Source organism: Typopeltis vanoorti, chromosome 7 (assembly GCF_054136105.1).
Source record: "Typopeltis vanoorti isolate ZY-2024b chromosome 7, IOZ_Tvanoo_1.0, whole genome shotgun sequence".
Taxonomy (NCBI): Eukaryota; Metazoa; Arthropoda; class Arachnida; order Uropygi; family Thelyphonidae; genus Typopeltis; species Typopeltis vanoorti.
The window spans coordinates 130,525,487-130,545,000 of NC_143555.1; the positions used below are offsets into that span (position 1 = coordinate 130,525,487).

At 36.4% G+C, this 19,514-nt stretch overlaps 1 protein-coding gene across 1 annotated transcript in view; it reads right to left on the reverse strand.

The window, feature by feature from the left end:
• Positions 1 to 19,514, reverse strand: part of LOC150105069 (cardioacceleratory peptide receptor-like) — a 56,169-nt gene that overhangs the window by 20,944 nt on the left and 15,711 nt on the right. Inside the window, 5 exon segments of the mRNA XM_090395110.1 lie at positions 1,780 to 1,974; positions 2,432 to 2,549; positions 5,536 to 5,787; positions 8,631 to 8,712; positions 10,604 to 10,694. Coding sequence (XP_090251236.1) covers positions 1,780 to 1,974; positions 2,432 to 2,549; positions 5,536 to 5,787; positions 8,631 to 8,712; positions 10,604 to 10,694 — 738 coding nt within the window.

Sequence of the window (19,514 nt, forward strand, 5' to 3'; positions counted from 1 at the left end):
TCTCTAAAAATCGGACGATCCCTAGGCCACTCAATCGTGGGCGAAAGACCGTCCGTCTCAGCGTTGGCTCCACTCAGTGATGGCCTTCCACCCACACGCCACCACCGAGCAGAACCGCCCGCTCATATTCCAAAGAAAAGCATTCACCGACAAAGCCCCTCAGCGGGCCGTGCCGGAGAACACTTTCCCCGGAGACTCAAATTGCTCCCTTAAGGCAAAAACCTTAAGAGAGCGAACTCAAACTCTCGAATCTCTGCGCCCCAGGGATGGGCGCAGGGATTCGAGATAACAGCAACAGTCGAGCCTCAGTTAAACTTCATTGGTAGAGCATTGTCATCCATTACCCTCCAAGGGTTTGAATATTGACTTTTCCCTTGCTGATGATCACAGGACAGGACAGGACATATATGGCGCAGAGGGTGAAGCTTGAAACTTTTCATATTCCCTGTTATCTGTTTCGGGAGCAGTGATGGGAGAGATTTGTGAGCTATTTTAGCTCGCCCTGAGTGGGCAGAAGTGGTTATTCGTCGTTGGGTGTTAGGAAGGCTTTCGGTATTTTATGTTTCCAGTGGTCATTAGCGTCATAGTTTCCGGCTTGCTGTATTAGTTGGTTTGGATGCGTAGATGTCTTCATAAAGAATTTCTCTGCTAGGGAGCGTAGTAGTGGAGAGATGTAGGGGATATTTATGTCCCGGTGGATCTGGGCCTTGCTGAAGATCCTTATAAGGACTGGCTTAAAGGGGCGAAGCAAGAATGCTTTCCATCTTCCCCATTATCTGTAGAGGACAGTGTAGGGATAAGGTGTTATTGAGCTATTAAAGCTCTGATCATGGCAGGAGGGTAACAGCAATACCGAACCTCAGTTAGAACTTCATTGGCTACAGCATTGCCATCCATTACCCTCCAAGGGTATTGGATTGAATGAATCAATCACCGCATCTCACGGTCGATTGATTCCATCAACATACATTTATCCCTTGCTGAAGATAGTGATTTTGAAATTTGATATAATTGGATTATAGAAATAGCAATATGGTGTTTTTAAATAACATATGCTATTCTTTAAATTAATTAGAATATCACAATAATATGAAAGAAAATATTTAATTTATAATGTATCTTACTGCTTTTAGATTTTAAATTGCGTTTTTAAATACTTACATCCGTTCGCTTTTTATTGCCTTATTATAATAACAATTTTTTTTCTTGATTCATGAAATGATTGGGAAAATTTCTAAGAAATCATGAAAAATTAAAATTTCTTTCAATAAATTTATCGCTTTATCATGTAAACCGTCGTTTCAATCGGATGAATAAAATCTTTCAGTAATATTCCTTCAAGACTTAAGAACAACAAAACAACGATGGACACACAAGCGATGAATTTTGTACCGTTTCTGCCGGTACAAAATTCATTTGTCACTTTTTGTCTACGGAAAATATTGCAGAGATTCTAGTGAATCATGAATATTATCACAAAGGCTAACCTCAGATAAACAAAATCAAAAAATCATTCGGATTTAGATGAAGGGATGAGGACAACCCCTCCTGTGAAAATATTGAATCTGGAAAAATAATTTCTAATACAATTTTGGAAATTTTAAGTATGTCATCAGGCAGATAAAAAAAATCCTAGTCTATAGACTAGGATTTTTTTTAAATGCCTTCTTGTAAGTTCCCACTTACCAAGTCTTTTGTCGTTCCTCCTGAGGTCAAGGGCGACGGCGGGTGGTTTGAGAACGACTGTCCTGCACCGAAGGAAGATAGCTGGACATCTACACGTCTACTTGTCTGAGATTACGGCAGATGTGCGTAGAGAAAATACAGTAGATGATGGGGTTGGCGGCGCTGTTCAGAGGGGCCATGCTCTGGATATACGTCGTCACAGCAATACTGGTTTTGCTCTGCCGAATGTGTCCTTAGACCTGTAGCAGATCTTAGACGAAATGCGGACTCCAGCAGAGGATAAATAATTTTATTTATTTATTCGTATGGAGTTTCCTCCTTTTTCTCCTCCGTCCCCATTGCGGCGAGTTGAGTCCCCTCATGGGGGAATGAAGCATTTATGACTATAGATCCGTGTGTGTGTGTGTGTGTGTGTGTGTGTGTGTGTGTATGTGTGTGTGTGTGTGTGTGTTCACGGGACCGGTTTGCTTGTTCTGGGGGACAAAAAGCCCGAGTTTCCGGGTGAAAAAATCCCCTACCTTCGTATAAGACCAGCTAAGTCACCTTTCGTCGAAAGAGACTAGATAAAGGTCAAGTCACGATTCACGTCACGGACGGGAATCGAAGCTTTTTTGGTCTTTCCGACCAAAGGGTTTCATGTATACTGAATTTAATTAAGAGTGTCATTAAAGGTGTTTATTCAAAATTAAAACCGTCAGTCACATCACCAATTAGTCATATTAAGAATGTCCTTCTCTATTTACCAAATACAATCACGAAGGTCATCTTGACAGTTTTGATTTTGGCCTTGGGTATTATTCCCCGGGAACTCGCTCGTTTTCTGTCCACATCGTTTTCGTGGTATTTCGGCTTGTCGCGACTGCCTAGAAAAGCAGAAAGAAATATCACGTGAGCACCTCTTCACAATAATAACGTATATAAAAAAGGTAAACAAAAGCATGTCTCAGCGCCAAAAGGAAATTCATTCACTCGATCCAGTTTATCTGATTTCGTCAAAATGGTTCAACCTTCTCCCCCCTCCCTATCCAACCTTGACCGAAGATAAATTTTCAGCGTCAAACAATTCGACAGTAATCCACAAATATTGTCCCTTATCGGCGAGCAGCACCCGTCTTTGGAGGTTTGCAGGGAGCCGCAGACGTAATTACCCCCATTAGTATAACTAACATGCCAAAAGTGCCACCGTGGGAAGTATCGGTGACTCCTGAACCTATTATGAGCTTGGAGCAGCTGCGTGACTTTTGTTTGCCGACATATCGCACATCCGTTTCCCGAGTGTCGGCACCGTGTCTGGATAATTTACTTCGCTGTTTGCAGCAATCACGAGTGAACGAGATGTGACCCTGTTTGAACGGTCCAGTTAGCGAGAGGTTTCGTGCTACTAAAGCGGCAGATGTGCGATAGTTGACATAGGAAATCATAACAAAGCGTCATCCGTGGGTTAAACACGTAACAGAAGCAAAATGGCTTCCTGCTCGGCAAGAAATATTGGCGATAGTGGATCCTTGCCAAGATCTGTATTCATTTCTGGTAGGAAATATAGTGCACAGCCGCAAGGTCTCTATACTAACAGCGTACAGGAAAATATACAAATGATTTAGGCAGTCTTGTATCCAGCAACTTAGCACCCCCCCCACCTCCGCTCAAGACAAACAAATCTGCCAGAGAATACACGCAATTTGCAAACACCTCAGATATGATTAATTTCCTTTTTGCATCATTAATCAAATGACGAAACAAAATTAATTCGCCGTTATTCACAAGCTATTGGGCCTAATACTTACAGCGCAGATAACGACAAAGCATCTTGTTACGGTCCCACATTCAAGCTGCGTTATAATATCATAAGAAAAAGTTAAGTCGCATTTATGAGATTTTTGTTGCAATATAAACATAGTATGCCATTTTAAAAGATTACGATCGCACAAATGAGCAACATTATAAGATTATTCTACTGTACAGGAGCTACATACGTTTCTAAATTAATCCCACCAAAGCAACGGATTGTAGAAAGCATAGCTAGCAGATCAAAAGGTCTTTTTGTGTTCTTTTTTAAAATGTACTATTCGGTAATTATAACTGTATAATTATAATAATAATTATACTGTTCAAAAGTTATTATTAACGATTATGGCCTATAAGATTATCTACTCTATAATATAAAATGATAAGCCTTTTTTTGTAACGTTTTTGTGTCACGTTTTTTGTCAAGTTATTTGAAACGTTTTGAAACTCAGGGGCTACCCTGAGTGTCGAGTCTTCAAAATTCGAGTTATCAGAATTCAAGGAGAATTCAAGGAGAGAACCGGCCTACCAGTCCGGAACGCGGGGGGAGGCGTAGGCGTCAGGGGGATGAGCCTCCCCCCTAGTATTCTATACACTTTATACATTAGCGTTATAAAATTATAAGTTATAAGATTATAGGTTGGAACATACAATCCCCCCCCCCCAATATAACCTACAATAATAATGTTAAAATAATTTTAAAAATATATAATATTTTGGATGCAAAGGAAATCAAAGTGGAACAGGAGAAGCAAGTTTGATTAATTCGTTTTGGATGGATTGAATGGATGTTGGAAATCTGCTATACATCAGTTTCAGAACACTCCATTGAATTAAAAATGAAGCTGCGTTGTAATGTCATAAGAAAAAAAGTAAGCATGTGTGTGTGTGTATATATATATATATATATATATATATATACACACACACACACACACACATACATACACAGTAACGAGTCATGTGTTTGTAACCTGTATAATTTGGACGAATATGATGCAGTGTGCTAGTGTGTAAGTTTGAAAGATGCGTTGTGATAAGATGTCATGTTGCAGACTATCTATTCTGCAATTGTTAACAAATTGAGCCGTCACAGGTGAACAATCGGAGATAACACACTGAGACGGAAGCGCATAGAATCAACTGCAAGTGATTTAACTTGTGTAACTCTGAACTATTTAATTGTAAATTATTACTGTGATTGTTATTTTAGAAATAGCAAAAAACCATGTTATCATTATCGAAAACTCATTATATGTAGCAATTAGTGCTGAATTTTGTAAAATAACATACTGAATGTTACTCAAGATGATTTAAATATTTGAGAGATCAATAAAAAAAATACTAAAAAATAAATAAATAAATAAATAATCCCTTTAAAAAATTATTATAATATTAATAATAATATTATTATAATAAATAAAATAATCCCTTTAAAAATTAGTATAATATATTAATAATATATTATTAATATTAATATCAAGGTGGAATGTGCTGAAATCATATATTTCTCATACACAAATAATAAAAAGGTGCATCAACTTATACTTATTTTAATAGTCATCAATTTGAATTAATGCATTAGACTTGCATGTATAATGCATTTTTAATCAATATCCATAATATTTTATTATTTTAATAAGTTTTACCATATTTGGAACTTGCTATAATAAAACTGGATAAAAATATTATTATTGGCTAGACAACGCATGTGCAGCGTTGTCTACCTTATTTACGAACAACACAAAGGACCCTTATTTATAGGTCCTTTACCTTTGTCTTTTTAATTACACCTGTTTGGATGTCACGCAAATGTGCGCTCACAAAACAGAGATTAACAATTCTAGGAAAGAAAGATTCTGTCGCTCTGTATCTTTCTTTATATAAATTTTGACGTCATCAACATCAACAGAAATTAGTGAATAACATCTAGAAAATGGAAAATAAAGTCAAAAAAAGTTAATAAATTAGTCTGTTAAATTAGCTACGAAACTCGACAAGCTATTATATATCGAAAGGATTACTTACAGTTGGCGATTGTAGATTTGGACAGTTTGGGATAACTCATGGTCTTGCTTTTACTCCATATCGTATACAAGATGATGCTGTAGCACGCAGAGATGATCACTGCCGGGATAAAGAATAATGACACCGCTACGAGGTTGAGGTAAAGTTTCCATTCCCATTCTTCAAGATCAATCCAGCACTGCGAACGACCTTTGATGAGTTCATCGCTGTTGAATAGGAATATAGATGGCACTAAGAACACGGCACTGGTTCCCCATGCAGAAGCCACCAGAAGGCGAGCTCTCTTCCCTTTGAATACAAAAAAATAAAGAAAAAAAAAAGGGTAACAGAAATTAAAAAACTAACATTTTGTTAAAATTATTCGCTGCAAATTTATCAGCTGCTTACATTCACAACATTCCATCCATGCTGATATTTTATATTCGTTTCTGACTGTTTCCTTTATCTTTATAACTATGAATAGAGTGATGACGTTTGGTTGGTCGCATACAGAGAATTATGGAAAACATAACACGATCATCAAGAGCTATCGGTTAATGTGCGCTCTGTACTTTGTAGCTGAATATTAAAGTGATTTCAATAATGTTGTAGGTAAAGAAAAACCAAAATAATTCTAATTGAAGACAGGAAGGAAGTGTGTTCATTAGCAGAAAATCTAAAAGGATTTCTGAAGTTCGTTTTGCTTGTTTTTCTCGTGAAATATGAAAACATTAACATAATTTTATTGGATAAAAACGTAACATAATTGGATACTCTGTGCCCATTATCATATATCCAAAGCAACTCCGATGCCGAAGTTACATTATCCTTAGTTCTCTGGTAAATTTTGAAACTTAAGTCACTACATCTGCTTAAGAAAGAATACTTAATATTCTTCGTTATGTTAACCCACCGGATTAATGCCTTGAAGCGATTTCTATTTTAAATACTTCAGGACTTATGAATTTATTTATGACTTATGCTTCTAAAACAGCTTCATAACTTGCTTTTTTTTTGGCTAGATGGGTGAAGCAGGAATGCTTTTCATATTCCCCGTTATCTGTAGAAAACAATGTATGGATGGGATAATATAGAGCTATAAGCTCTGCAATAGTCAAGCCTCAAAACTTCATTGGTTACAGCATTGCTATCCATTACCCTTCCTGGGTCCCCATTTTAGTCGCCTCGTAAAAACCACACGGGTTTCATAACTTGTTTTTTTTTTTTTTTTTTTTGGCTAGATGGGCGAAGCAAGAATGCTTTTCATATTCCCCGTTATCTGTAGAGGACAATGCATTTTTAACAAGACGATGTAATGTTATTGAGCTATGAGCTCTGATCACGGCAGAAGGGTAACAGCAATGGCCGAGCTTCAGTTAAAAGTTCATTGGCTACAGAATTGCCATCCACACGAGGATTCATAACTTGCTGCAGTTCGGACAATTTATGTACATTCCCATGATTTTAGAAAATAAAAGCATCAGCATATTTTAGCATATTCACATAATTTTGGGGTTTGTTAAAGTTATATTGCATACTGCTTTTTATTATAATTTCTAATTTTCAATACTTAATATTAATTCCAACTATAAAATTCTAAACAAAATATACCGTAAAACTTTGAACATCAGTATAAATTGGCTGGTCCTAGTCGCTGCATTTTAAATTCAAAAGGTTGTATATATTTAAATCAGGTTTATAACAGATATCGCAAATAGTAATTGGAGGCTTAAATTGTCTGTTACATTATCTGAGTACTCATTTTCTTTATCCAAACTTATGTCATATTTAGCCTAAAGAAATATCGTTTTCCTATTGCTTAATCAGATAAGACCTTTCTTTACCATACTATGCCCATTTGTGTCGCATCATGTACAGTTGAGCTCATAAATAAGCAGAAGACATTATGGTAAAAGTCAGTTCGATACAACTAGCTCGGCTTTCTTTTCTTTTCTTGGGTGTCTGTAGCAATGCACGCTCTTCCCTCTACATTTAAATCGAACATAAATCAAATGTGTGCCGCTTTAAAATTGCCCGAAAAAAAAATGGCGGTCGATTTCGGATGCATCACACATCTGTTCCATTCGATGCATCTTTTTATATATCCAGTACCTCGCTGTAGGATTCTCCGAATTAATCCACATTAAAAAATATTAGAATCTGTTATTGATTAATAATGTTGTTATTGCACATTCGCAAACCGCAACCTCGAGACTCCCAAAGATATTGTTTGCAATACTTTCCAATTTTTTTTTTTTTTTCATACGATCGCTGCCAAAACTTTTGGTTTCCACTAATCTGAGACTTCTTCACCTACATCCTTTCTTCCGTTGACAACCAACCGTTAAATTAAGAGTTTCTAAGATTTCCGTTCCCAAACGTATTGCGTACCTTCTCTTAATACCTTCAAGATTTCATTTTTGATTTACTGCGAGTCTCGCAAGCTGAGTATTTTTTTCCTTCTCTCGTTGCTGCTGTTAAGGTGCTTCCAGTCTCTGCTGTTAAAAAGTCTGAGGTTATCTTTCTAAATGTACAGAAAGAACTTTCTCGTTTTATTGCTTTTTTATCGAAACCCCTCTTATAACAGTGATGAATTTCCTCCGGGCTAGAAACTTCAGAAGTAACCAAGCTTGTTTCACATTGTAGTGTAAACCAAAAGTTAACAGAGTTTTGATTTTTTTAAAAAATCTATTTACTGCATTTGTATTATAGATCTTTCAAAGGCAACAATGGAAGTTAGACTTCTTGCCTTTCATTCCCAGGCTATGAATAGTTAGGGGACATTATTGACTAATGATGATAATAATATATAATATAATAAAGTATTATAATAAATGAATCAAAATAATAAAGAATTATAATGAAAATAAAAATGTATTATATAGAATATTAGAATAAGTTAAGACACCATTTTAGTTTTTATATAGAGAATTTAAAAGTAAGCATTTGTATATTAAAAATAATGAAGTTATTGAAGTTATACAATTCAATTTATGAATTAATAGAAAGTTGAGAGGTTACTTAATAGAAAGTTGAGAGGTTACTTAATATTTCAGATAGAAAGATTACTTACTACTTTAGATATATTAACGATAGGTGGAGTTATACAATTCTATTTATGAATTGATGTAAAGACTATTACTACAGCAGACATTCATAGGATGAGTGAGTAGCATCATAACGTTCGATACTCAGCGCTACCAGCATGTACGCAGAAGAATATGCAACTAGCATCTGTAAATAAACCAAAAAAATAGAAATGAAAGTATCACTGTGAATTTACTTCTTAAACATAAAGAAGTCTTTCATTCCTCTTTATTCTAGGAAAAGAAACATGGAAACTACCGCCTTTTCTTCTTTCAAAGCTCTCGCTTTTGAAATTAATACAGTGCAAATCTTTGAACATCAAAGGTTTCTACTGCATTAATTAATTTCACAGTACGAACAAGAAATCTAATTAAAACAAGGTCTAAATCAAGAAAATGAAACCATTGTTTGCGGATTCCAGATACAGAAAGAGAATGCATGTAGTATTTTTATCACGCGAAATTAAATTTCATACTTGAATAATTAGTACCGGAATTGAATTCCGAGCATTTTGGTTTATAATTAAAAGTTGTACAACATATTTGTAACTTTTGACATTAAAATAAAGAGGAAAACGAATATATATATACATAAAACAAACGACAAAGTTGATGTAATTCAACATTGGTTGCTGTTTTTGGCAAAGTGCCAATTTCCAGCCGGATTTATCTTTGCTTTAATTTTCTTCTGCTACTGATGAAAACGAGATTGGTGCCGACCGATTTTATGCACTTGCAACTTTTATATGTGACATCAACTTCAGCAGCAAAACTGCGTCAGAAGGCTTTGCATCGAATTGTTCTTACTTTGCATGAGATTATAATCGTGAAAAGATAAATAAGAAAGGACACTAAACAGCGAATGTTAGCCTGGTAAACAGGATAAAAAAAGTCTTTTATGAGCGTTTAATTTCCTGCTTCGAAACACAGTAAGTTCGTAATCACAGACACCTTCATAAATATCTGTCCTCACTGAATGAAATGCGTACCTTGGCGTTCTCTTAAGGATATATGGAACGCAAGTGGACTCCTTCCGTGCACTTGGATAAACGCATCGTAGTCCAGCTGGAACAGTCTTAAGTACTTGCCCTGATTTTTGAACTTCCCTTTACAGAAAGGTGATATGAGCAAAACAGAAAAAAAATCGTTACCGTAGCAACGACTATGGATGGGAAAGTTAATTCTTTTCATTTAGTTGACTTCACTGTGAAATGAGATGGAACTTGCAGAAACATTTATAATAGAAGGAACTTTCAATAATGTGTGGAAGATATTTTAATGAAAATTCCATCTAGGAATAGATTGTAAGCCTATCATTCATTTAGTATCTTGAGTTGGCTAACGGTTTGATGATGGTATTCCTCTTCTCTGGCGCAGTATCGCCGATATCCTCTGGTTGGAAAGACTTCAGTTTTGCTTTCCTCAAAACAGACGAAACGAACACACACACACACACAAATTTATAGACGTAAGACGCTGCTTCTTATTCTCAATCTCTTCGGTAGTAATCACAAATTAGAAAGATTTTTTTTTCAAGATACTTTACATGTTTATTTGCTGCGTAATTATATTTGAATCATCTACAAAGAATTCTCTCTCTCTCTCTCTCTCTATTTCTCCAGCTATATTTTAAAGTTATTTGTATTCTTGAAGTTTAACTGATTAAGCAAGAATCAAAAGTTGTTAAATTGTCTCCACAGAGTTTTCTTTAGAGGCACTTTTATTACTGCTTCTTTCTACTTCAAGTAAAATTAATCTTAACGTGTCTTTAGCTGTTTCGTCGAGCATCCTGCTTGCCCACTAAATTTATCTTTAGTAAACACCCCACAAAGAAACCTAAATCAGCACGTCTCTGTTTCTGTGTTTGTGTGCGTGCGATTATTCTCTGAAGAGAAAAGCATACATTTACTAGTTGAGGCACTACATCAAGATTGGAATTAGAATGACATATTAGTAGTCGATTTTAAGATACTTTCAGATTACAAGAAGATACATTTTAAGAGAAGGACTAAAAATGCATTATTAAGATAGATTCTCACCATAAGATATTTATTAATCTTGCATATAACATTTCCACCACAGAAAACGACGGTATTGCTCCAAATTATATCTGTGAGCACATAATAAGACCTAATTTATGATCATTAAAGATAAAAATTCGGTCTCTGAAATTTCTTAAACATGATATACATAAATGTGTACTGAAGAGAAATTCTCTAAAACACACACACGCACGCACACACACACACACACACACACACACACACACACACACACACACACACACACACACACACACACACACACATTTATTTATTTAATGACCTCAACTTGATTCCTCTAACCCCCTGGAATATGAAAAGCAAATATCAGAGAGTTGTATACCACATTTAAGCAAGTTCCGCTTAGAGCTAGTAATGTTTTTCGAGTTATACAATCTTCCATCCAATCTTTGCTTATTCGTTTATGTATCAGGTCCAATGGCCTGCGGCAATCAAATAAGCAGGATTTTTAAATCCTGGATTGAACCGATGAGAAGAAGTTAAATCTGTCTCAAATATTTCGCGTGTCTGTGAGTGGGTGGGTGTCGTTTTGTATATTGGTGTTATGGAAGAGGAATATGCTGGTCACTCGTCCTTTGTAGCTGATAGGCTATCACAACCTCACTTGAAATGTACTTACAATATTTTGTCGTGAACTGAAAGGAACTCGAACTTAGGTTTCTCCAACCAGAGGGCTTCAATGCTACCGACTGTGCTACAGACACGTTTGCTCTCATCTCCTGTAACTCAATTGTCTGCGCAATGCTAAAATCAATTCTCAGTCTTTGCTGATACTTAAATTCTGGTCTGAAATTTTCTGGAGTTTCCAACAATAACTTCAATTTATCTAATACTTTTTTGGTGTAATTTTCTTCTCTTTTTCCCTACCTGTTTTATTTTATTTTTTTGGACATGCGGTTCTAAAACTTAATCTTAACAGTGACTGATTATGGGCTTCGGTTGAAAGATCTACAGTTAGAATCTTCTCTAAAGCGCCAGGAACTTTTATGAAACGACTGTCAAGTGAAATGTGAATTAACTGATCACGTAGGAAGAGGGAAAAGAAATCGGTTTTTATCAACCGGAAATTTGTTCCAGTTTCTTTCTTCAAAACGCACAAACCTTCCAGATCCGAATACAGGAACTTGTAGTTTACATAGCCTTAATAGCAGGGGCTGGAATTCCAGCTAACCCAACCTGATATTGTTAGTAATCGAGAGTATTTTCGAACTTTTCTCCACTCACACGCCATAACATTAAACATCTAACGTAAAGAAGTTCTAGCAACTAACTAGGTGAATGTTTTTCGAAATTTAAAGTTACAGGTAATTCACCAAAAGAGAAGGAAAAAATGACGATTTTAAAGTTATTCAATATCGTTCATGATATATTTAACAAATATTATACATTACAATAAAAAATTTAAAATAAAATAGAAATATTCTGAATTTTCTGCATATATTTAAAAATTATTAGAAAAGATAAATTTTTATCATTGCACCTTAAATAAGTTTAGATACGAAAGTTTATAAAACTCAGTTCAATTACACATTTGGTTCTTAATCCGTTCATACCTTCAGAATAGATCAATCCAAGTTAAAATTAACGGTTCTACATCGTCCCAGCGCCATATCATTGCTGGAGTGCCGCAGGGATCTCTACTGGCTCCATTGCTGTTTTCTGTATACATGTCAGACATCCCACACAATCCGATGACTTCCATTTTAGCACTGTATGCGGACGATACGGCAATACTAACCAGATCTCTCAGACCCCACTTCGTTACCAGAAAGCTTCAAGAAAATCTTCTAAAGCTGGAGGGTTGGTTCTCCAAGTGGAGATTGGAAGTCAACCCCCTGAAAAGCTCAGCGGTTCTCTTCTCAAAACGGCCAATGTCTCCTGCAGGAGATGTGTTACTATTCAATACTAAAATTCCCTGGCAGAAAAAACAAATTACCTGGGTGTGATTCTCGACAAAAAGCTATCTTTCAACCAACATATCAAGTCTGCATGTGCAAAAGCATCTAAAGCCATAGCTCAGATCTACCCGCTAATTAATAGAAATAGCAAACTCAGCAACAGAATCAAATTGCAGCTATACCAGATGACGATTCGTCCTATAATCACCTATGCCTCTCCAGCCTGGAGCCACACCTCTAATACTAACATTATTAAGATACAGCAAGTGCAGAACAAGTGCTTGAGAATGATTTTGAACGCCCCGTGGTATGTTAGAAACAGCCAACTCCACAGAGACATAAATATTCCCTATATTCTCTCTTATCTACATTCCTTAGCTTCCAAATTTTTTCTAAAGACGTCCACACATCCCAACGATTTGGTTCAACAAGCTGCAGCATACGAGCCAACGGACATATTTAAATATAGAAGACCAAAACTATATTAGCCTCCTATAGCGATACATAATCTCCATGCCCATTCAGGGCGAGCAAACTGCTCGTAAATTTTACCCCCACTGTAACCACAACAGATAGCGGGGAATATGAAAAGCATTTTGCTTCACCCTTAAAGAATAATTGTCAATTGTCACATTAGGTTCTAAAAATAGGACGATCACAAACACACACACACACACATATATATATATATATATATATATATATATATATATATATATATATATATATATATATATATATATATAGTAAAAAGAAATTAGGACGTTCACAAACAAATATTTTTATATTTCTTTAATAAATGTTGTTATTTATATATACTGTAAATAGGCTTAATAATAACCTGCTTTTGAGCAGTGCTCATAAGTTTGGGGGAGGAGGGAGGAGAGTGTAACATAACATTAAGAGGAACGGGCATAAACAGTCTCAAAAACTTGTTATCCGTTGTGTAAATATGTTCATATTATTTACTGAGTGAATTCCGAGAATTAGAAAAACAGTTAATTTTAATTAACACACAACATGTTTCGTGGGAATGCTGACTTCTTCAAGTATGAGAACATTAAAAGCAAATATAAAAACACCATAAAGAAACATTGTACCACTACAAAACAGACTATGAACTAGAATTAAGTTTGAAATGAAGCTACAGTTCCGGGATAAGGTTCTATTGTTAGGCATCTGCGAGCGTTCACGAGTGCGCCAGTATCTCATAGTAGAGCAAAATGAGTCTGGTAAATTGTAACTAAGGTTACTATTTATGTCAGTGGTTCCCAAACGTTTTCGATTCTTGGCACCCTAGCTGAATCCAGGTTTTGCCAAGGCGCCCTATGTCAAATTCTAACAAGTACACTTTGAGAAATAGCGAATAATTTTTTTTTAATTAAAGGGTTAGGTAAAAATAAATAAACCATATATATAAAGTCATAAAAAAATTAATTGAACAAATTCAACTAATTACGATTAGTGGAATGGATGACCCTGTTGATCACTACATTTTCTCAAATCTTGGAATCATACTGGATAGAGCCCCCCTCATTTCCTTCTCCACATTGATTTTCGGCGATACTTAGTTTTTATCACAGCGACCAACGAAAATCCAGCTTCGCACAAATAAGAAGTCGCAAATGGGATTAAAATTATCTGAGCTTCTTCGCTCAGATGGGGATATTCATGTTTTACTGATATCCAAAATTCAGTTAATTCGATGCTGCTAAATTTTATTTAGCAGCGTCCCTAAATTGTCGCAACACAACTCAATACGATTCTCTTCGTCTGCAGCAGAAAATTCAGATTTAGCACTGGCATTAAATGGATCTTGAATCCATGCAAATTTATCGACATTATAATTTTGAAAATATTTCTCAAATCACGTGATAAGGTGTTCTTCAAAAATGGATTTCATACCTCAAGAGAAATCAACTCCATTGGAGGTCAAAAACTGTTCCAACAAGGGGAAACATTTTTTGCCTCCGTCTTCATTCATTTTTCTTTTCCATGGTTTTAGTTTTTTAATAAAAGCTGAAATTTTCTCAATCAACTTTAAAAGGTGCATGTTGCATCCCTGCAACGAGAAATTCAGAGCATTCATCTTTTCAAAAATATCACATAAGCATGCTAGTTTTACGAGAAAATCTTCATTCGCAAAATTTCCGATATACTTGTGGTCTTCCTCTTTAAGAAGAATATAAATTTCCTGTCGCAGTTCAAACATACGAGGCAAAATATTACCACGAGAGATCCATCGCGAAGTGCTGTAGTACAACAAAGACGTGTGCTCGGATCCCATATCCCAGCATAGTTTTTTTTGAAAAACCTTGCCTTTAACGGCCGAGTTTTTATAAAGTTTACTGCATTCACTACGTATTCTAAGACCTGGTTCAATGTAGGACTCAGATATTTTGACCCGAGTGCTTCCCTCTGAATAACGCAATGGGTCCAAAATGCATCAGGGGCTTTGCTAAGAATATGTGCCTGCAATCCTCCATAACAGCCGGACATAGAACGAGCACCATCAGTACAGACACCAACACACTTAGTCCACTTCAAATTATTTTCGGATATAAAAGTAGCATGGATCTCGAACAATTCTTCAGCCTTAGTACCAGCAGTGATACTTTTACAAAGGAGAAGGTCTCCTACAATGTTATTACCATCTATAAACCGTGTATAGCAAATCAAGTGAGCATCATTATTATTATCTGTTGACTCATCCAGCTGCAACCCAAATTATGTATCTCTCTCGTTGGGTAACGAGATTACCGTAACAAACTCTTAACGTTATTAGAGTCAGTTACATACTCAGAGCTAGAGAGAGACCCAACGAGAGAGAGATAGATAACAGAACCAACAACCTTTTAAAAAAGACCATGAAATTTTCAAGGAAAATCCGCCTTTCTCTTCGTTCTTTATATCCGCTCATCCCCAGATTATACGTCTTCCGAAGGTACACAAGGAAAATTCTCCACTAAGGCCAATTGTTGATAGTATTGACTCACCTACATATAGGTTATCAAAATATCTAGCATCATCCTTAAAAAGGTTTTGCAGGAAAATCTCCTTCTTATATCAAAAATTCAAACGACTTCGCCTCTAAAATTAAAAATATAAAGCTCAAGAATTCAGATATCATGGCGATACTTTGACGTGGTGGTGGCACTGTTTACAAATATTCAAAGTCAAAAGGTTCTTAATATTTTAAATAACAAGATTTCAAAAAGGATGTTTGCTCTGCTGTCATATTGTTTTAATTCAGGCAACTTTAGTTTGAAGAAAAAATTTATAAACAAAATAGGGGATTAGCGACGGGCAGCCCCATTTCTCCAATACTAGCCAACACATTTTTTGTGGATTTCTAAGAAAAGGCAATCTCTACTGCTATACTTAAACTTAAAATCTGGTTCCTTTACGTGGTCGACGTATTCCTTATTTGGGAATAAAGTATAGATAATCTTCAGGTTTGTTTCTTAAATCATTTAAAAAACTTCCACCCAGACATTACGTTTACCATCGACATTTCGAAGAAAATGGTTCTCTGCCGTTTTTAGACGTCAAACATAGTAAGATGTCTGACTCCATAAAAATCTCGATCTTCAGAGAATCAACGCACACGGATAGATACCTGCATGCGTCCTCACACCACTATCCAGCACAGAAGTTAGGTATCATCTCCACTCTGGCTCATCGTGCCAGGACTGTATTGTCAGATAAGGAGGAGCTAAAAACTGAACTACAACATTTAAAAATAACCTTCACAACTAATGGCTACTCTTCAAAAACTCTTAATAAACAACTATACCGACGTCCTCAAAACAACGCAGAGACACAGGACAACTCCAAAGCTTATATCTCTTTACCGTACATCAGCTCGTTCTCCCAGAAACTAAGAAGAATATTGAAAACATTTAATATAAAAACGTACTTTTCCACTCTTTCTAAACTCAGATCAATTCTAAGCCAACAAAACAGGCTCACAACCATTTCCACTTTCCAAGTGTATATAAAATAATATGTGACCGGGGGAAACCATATTATGGCCAAACTAAGAAGTCCATCCTCCTGCGTCTCGAAGAACATCAGAGGGAAATTGCTTATAGTGGAACCAACCATATCCTGTTCTCAGTGGACACAAATAGTGAAGACCGCCAACATGAAATAAACTGGGCCAGAACATCGAACATGAATGTTCGATGTTGTGTCACGACGAGGTAGAATGTCTCATAGTTTAGTATAAAGAAATTTTCCTGGACCTCTTATCACATAAACAGAAACCTTAGTTATAATTTGCCAGACTCATGTGGCTCTGCTATCAGATACTGGCGCACTCGTGAAGTCACACGATCGCAGGTGCCTTGAAATAGAACTTTAACCCGGAATGTAGCTTCAGTTCAAAATTAATTCCAGTTCATAGTCTGTTTTGTAGTGCTACAATGTTTCTTTATAGTGTTTTTATATTTGCTTTTAATGTTCTCAGTCTTGCAGGAGTCGGCATTCCGACGAAACATGTTGTGTATTAATTAAAATTCGTTGTTTTTCTAATTCTTGAAATTCAGTCAGTAAATAATATGAACATATATTATAGATATAAAATATTATAGATATATATTATAGATATAAAATATTATAGATATAAAATATTATAGATATAAAATATTATAGATATAAACTAAGTAATTAGTGCGGACAGGAGGGTAGCACCAACTAGATCAAGTAGAATTGATTATCCCTTATCCTTATAAGGACTGGCTTAAAGGGGTAAAGCAGGAATGCTTTTCATCTTCCCCGTTATCTGTAGAGGATAGTGTAGGGAAAAGTGTTATCGAGCTATTAAAGCTCTGATCATGGCAGGAGGGTAACAGCAATAGCCGAGTCTCAGTTAGAACTTCAATTAGCTACAGCATTGGCATCCATTACCCTCCAAAGATATTGGATTGAATGAATCAATCACCGACTGTTTAAGTAAAGGTGATATCTCAAAAAATCGGACGATCTCTAGGCCACTACATAGTGGGCGAAAGACCATCCCTATCTCAGCGTTGGTTCCACTCAGTGATGGGCTCCCCAACCACCGAGCAGAACCGCTCAAATTCCGAAGAAAATAATTCACCGACAAAGCCTTCACCGGGCCGTGCTGGAGAACACTTTCCCCGGAGACTCAAATTGCTCCCTTAATGCAAAAACCTTAAGAGAGCAAACTCTCGAAACTCATTATCCAAGGAGGTCACAGCAACAGCCGAACCTCAGTTAAACTTCATTGGTTCAGCATTGCCATCCGTTAACCTCCAAGGATATCTCATCACCCAAGGGGATAACAGCAACATCCGAACCTCAGTTAAACTTCATTGGTTCAGCATTGCCATAAGGGTATTAATCAATCACCACATCTCAGGTCGAAAGATTCACCATCCTTCTATTGATTATCCTTAAGTTCTTAAAAGAACTGGGCGATGGACTGAGTCCTTGAATCTTTATCCCGTCATCCGAATGAAGAAAATCTGTGGATGGAGTGTTATTGAGCTAAAAAGCTCTAGTCATGGCTGGGTAACGGCAATAGCCGAGCCTCAGTTAAAACTTCATTGGCTACAGCATTGCCATTTGTTACCCTGGAAGTCCTAAAAAGGACTTTTGGTCCTCAATTGATTATACTTATAAGGACTGGCTTAAAGGGGCGAAGCAATAATGCTTTTCATCTTCCCCGTTATCTGTAGAGGGCAGTGTAGGGATAAAGTGTTATCGAGCTATTAAAGCGCTGATCATGGCAGGAGGGTAACAGCAATAGCCGAGCCTCAGTTACAACTTCATTGGCTACAGCATTGGCATCCATTACCCTCCAAGGGTATTGGATTGAATGAATCAATCACCGCATCTCATGGTCGATTGATTCAATATTATCCTTATAGTCCTTATAAGGACTGGCTTAAAGGGGCGAAGCAAGAATGCTTTTCATCTTCCCCGTTATCTGTAGAGGACAGTGTAGGGATAAGGTGTTATTGAGCAGTTAAAGCTCTGATCATGGCAGGAGGGTAACAGCAATAGCTGAGCCTCAGTTAGAACTTCATTGGCTACAGAATTGCCATCCATTACCCTCAAAGGGTATTGGATTGAATGAATCAATCACCGCATCTCACGGTCGATTGATACTTTTCTCTCCTCAATATTATCCCTTATAGTCCTTATAAGGACTGGCTTAAAGGGGCGAAGCAAAAATGCTTTTCATATTCCCCGTTATCTGTAGCGGACAGTGTAGGGATAAGGTTATTGAGCTATTATTAAAGCTCTGATCATGGCAGGAGGGTAACAGCAATAGCCGAGCCTCAGTTAGAGCTTCATTAGCTACAGCATTGCTATCCATTACCCTCCAAGGGTATTGGATTGAATGAATCAATCACCACATCTCACGGTCGATTGATTCCACCCTCAATATTATCCCATAAAATTTATACATATATATATTTTACCAGAACAAGTTACCATACGGTGTTTTAACCTTATTAAATAAAAATCTCAGGAGAAGATGTAAATGTAGAAAGTATTTTACCTTGGATATAATAAATGTTAAAGATACCAAGTTATGTTAAACCTGGTTTTACTCTATTTCCCAAGTAGCAAACAGACAAACAAGTCAAATTTGCGCCTACAAGTGTTGCTAGAAATACCAAGATTTCTAGCCTGGCTCCCACTGATGAGATCTCAATAAAGGTCAAAACTGGTCTGGGTAGTGGCTCCTTGCCTTTAATACACAGCATCATACATCTTCTCCAGGAGATGTGTTTTGCATTAAGATTAGTGATCAGAGCTTATTCTACTTTTATCATGAGTTGCCTTGGTCTTGAACTACGTGCGGGATCAGTTATACTTGCAGGCGCAAACTTGACTTGTTTGTCTGTTTGCTGCTTGAGAAATGGAGTAAAACGAGGTTTAAAATAACTTGGTATCTTTAACATTTATTATACCCAAGATAAAATACTTTCTACATTTATATCTCCTCCTGA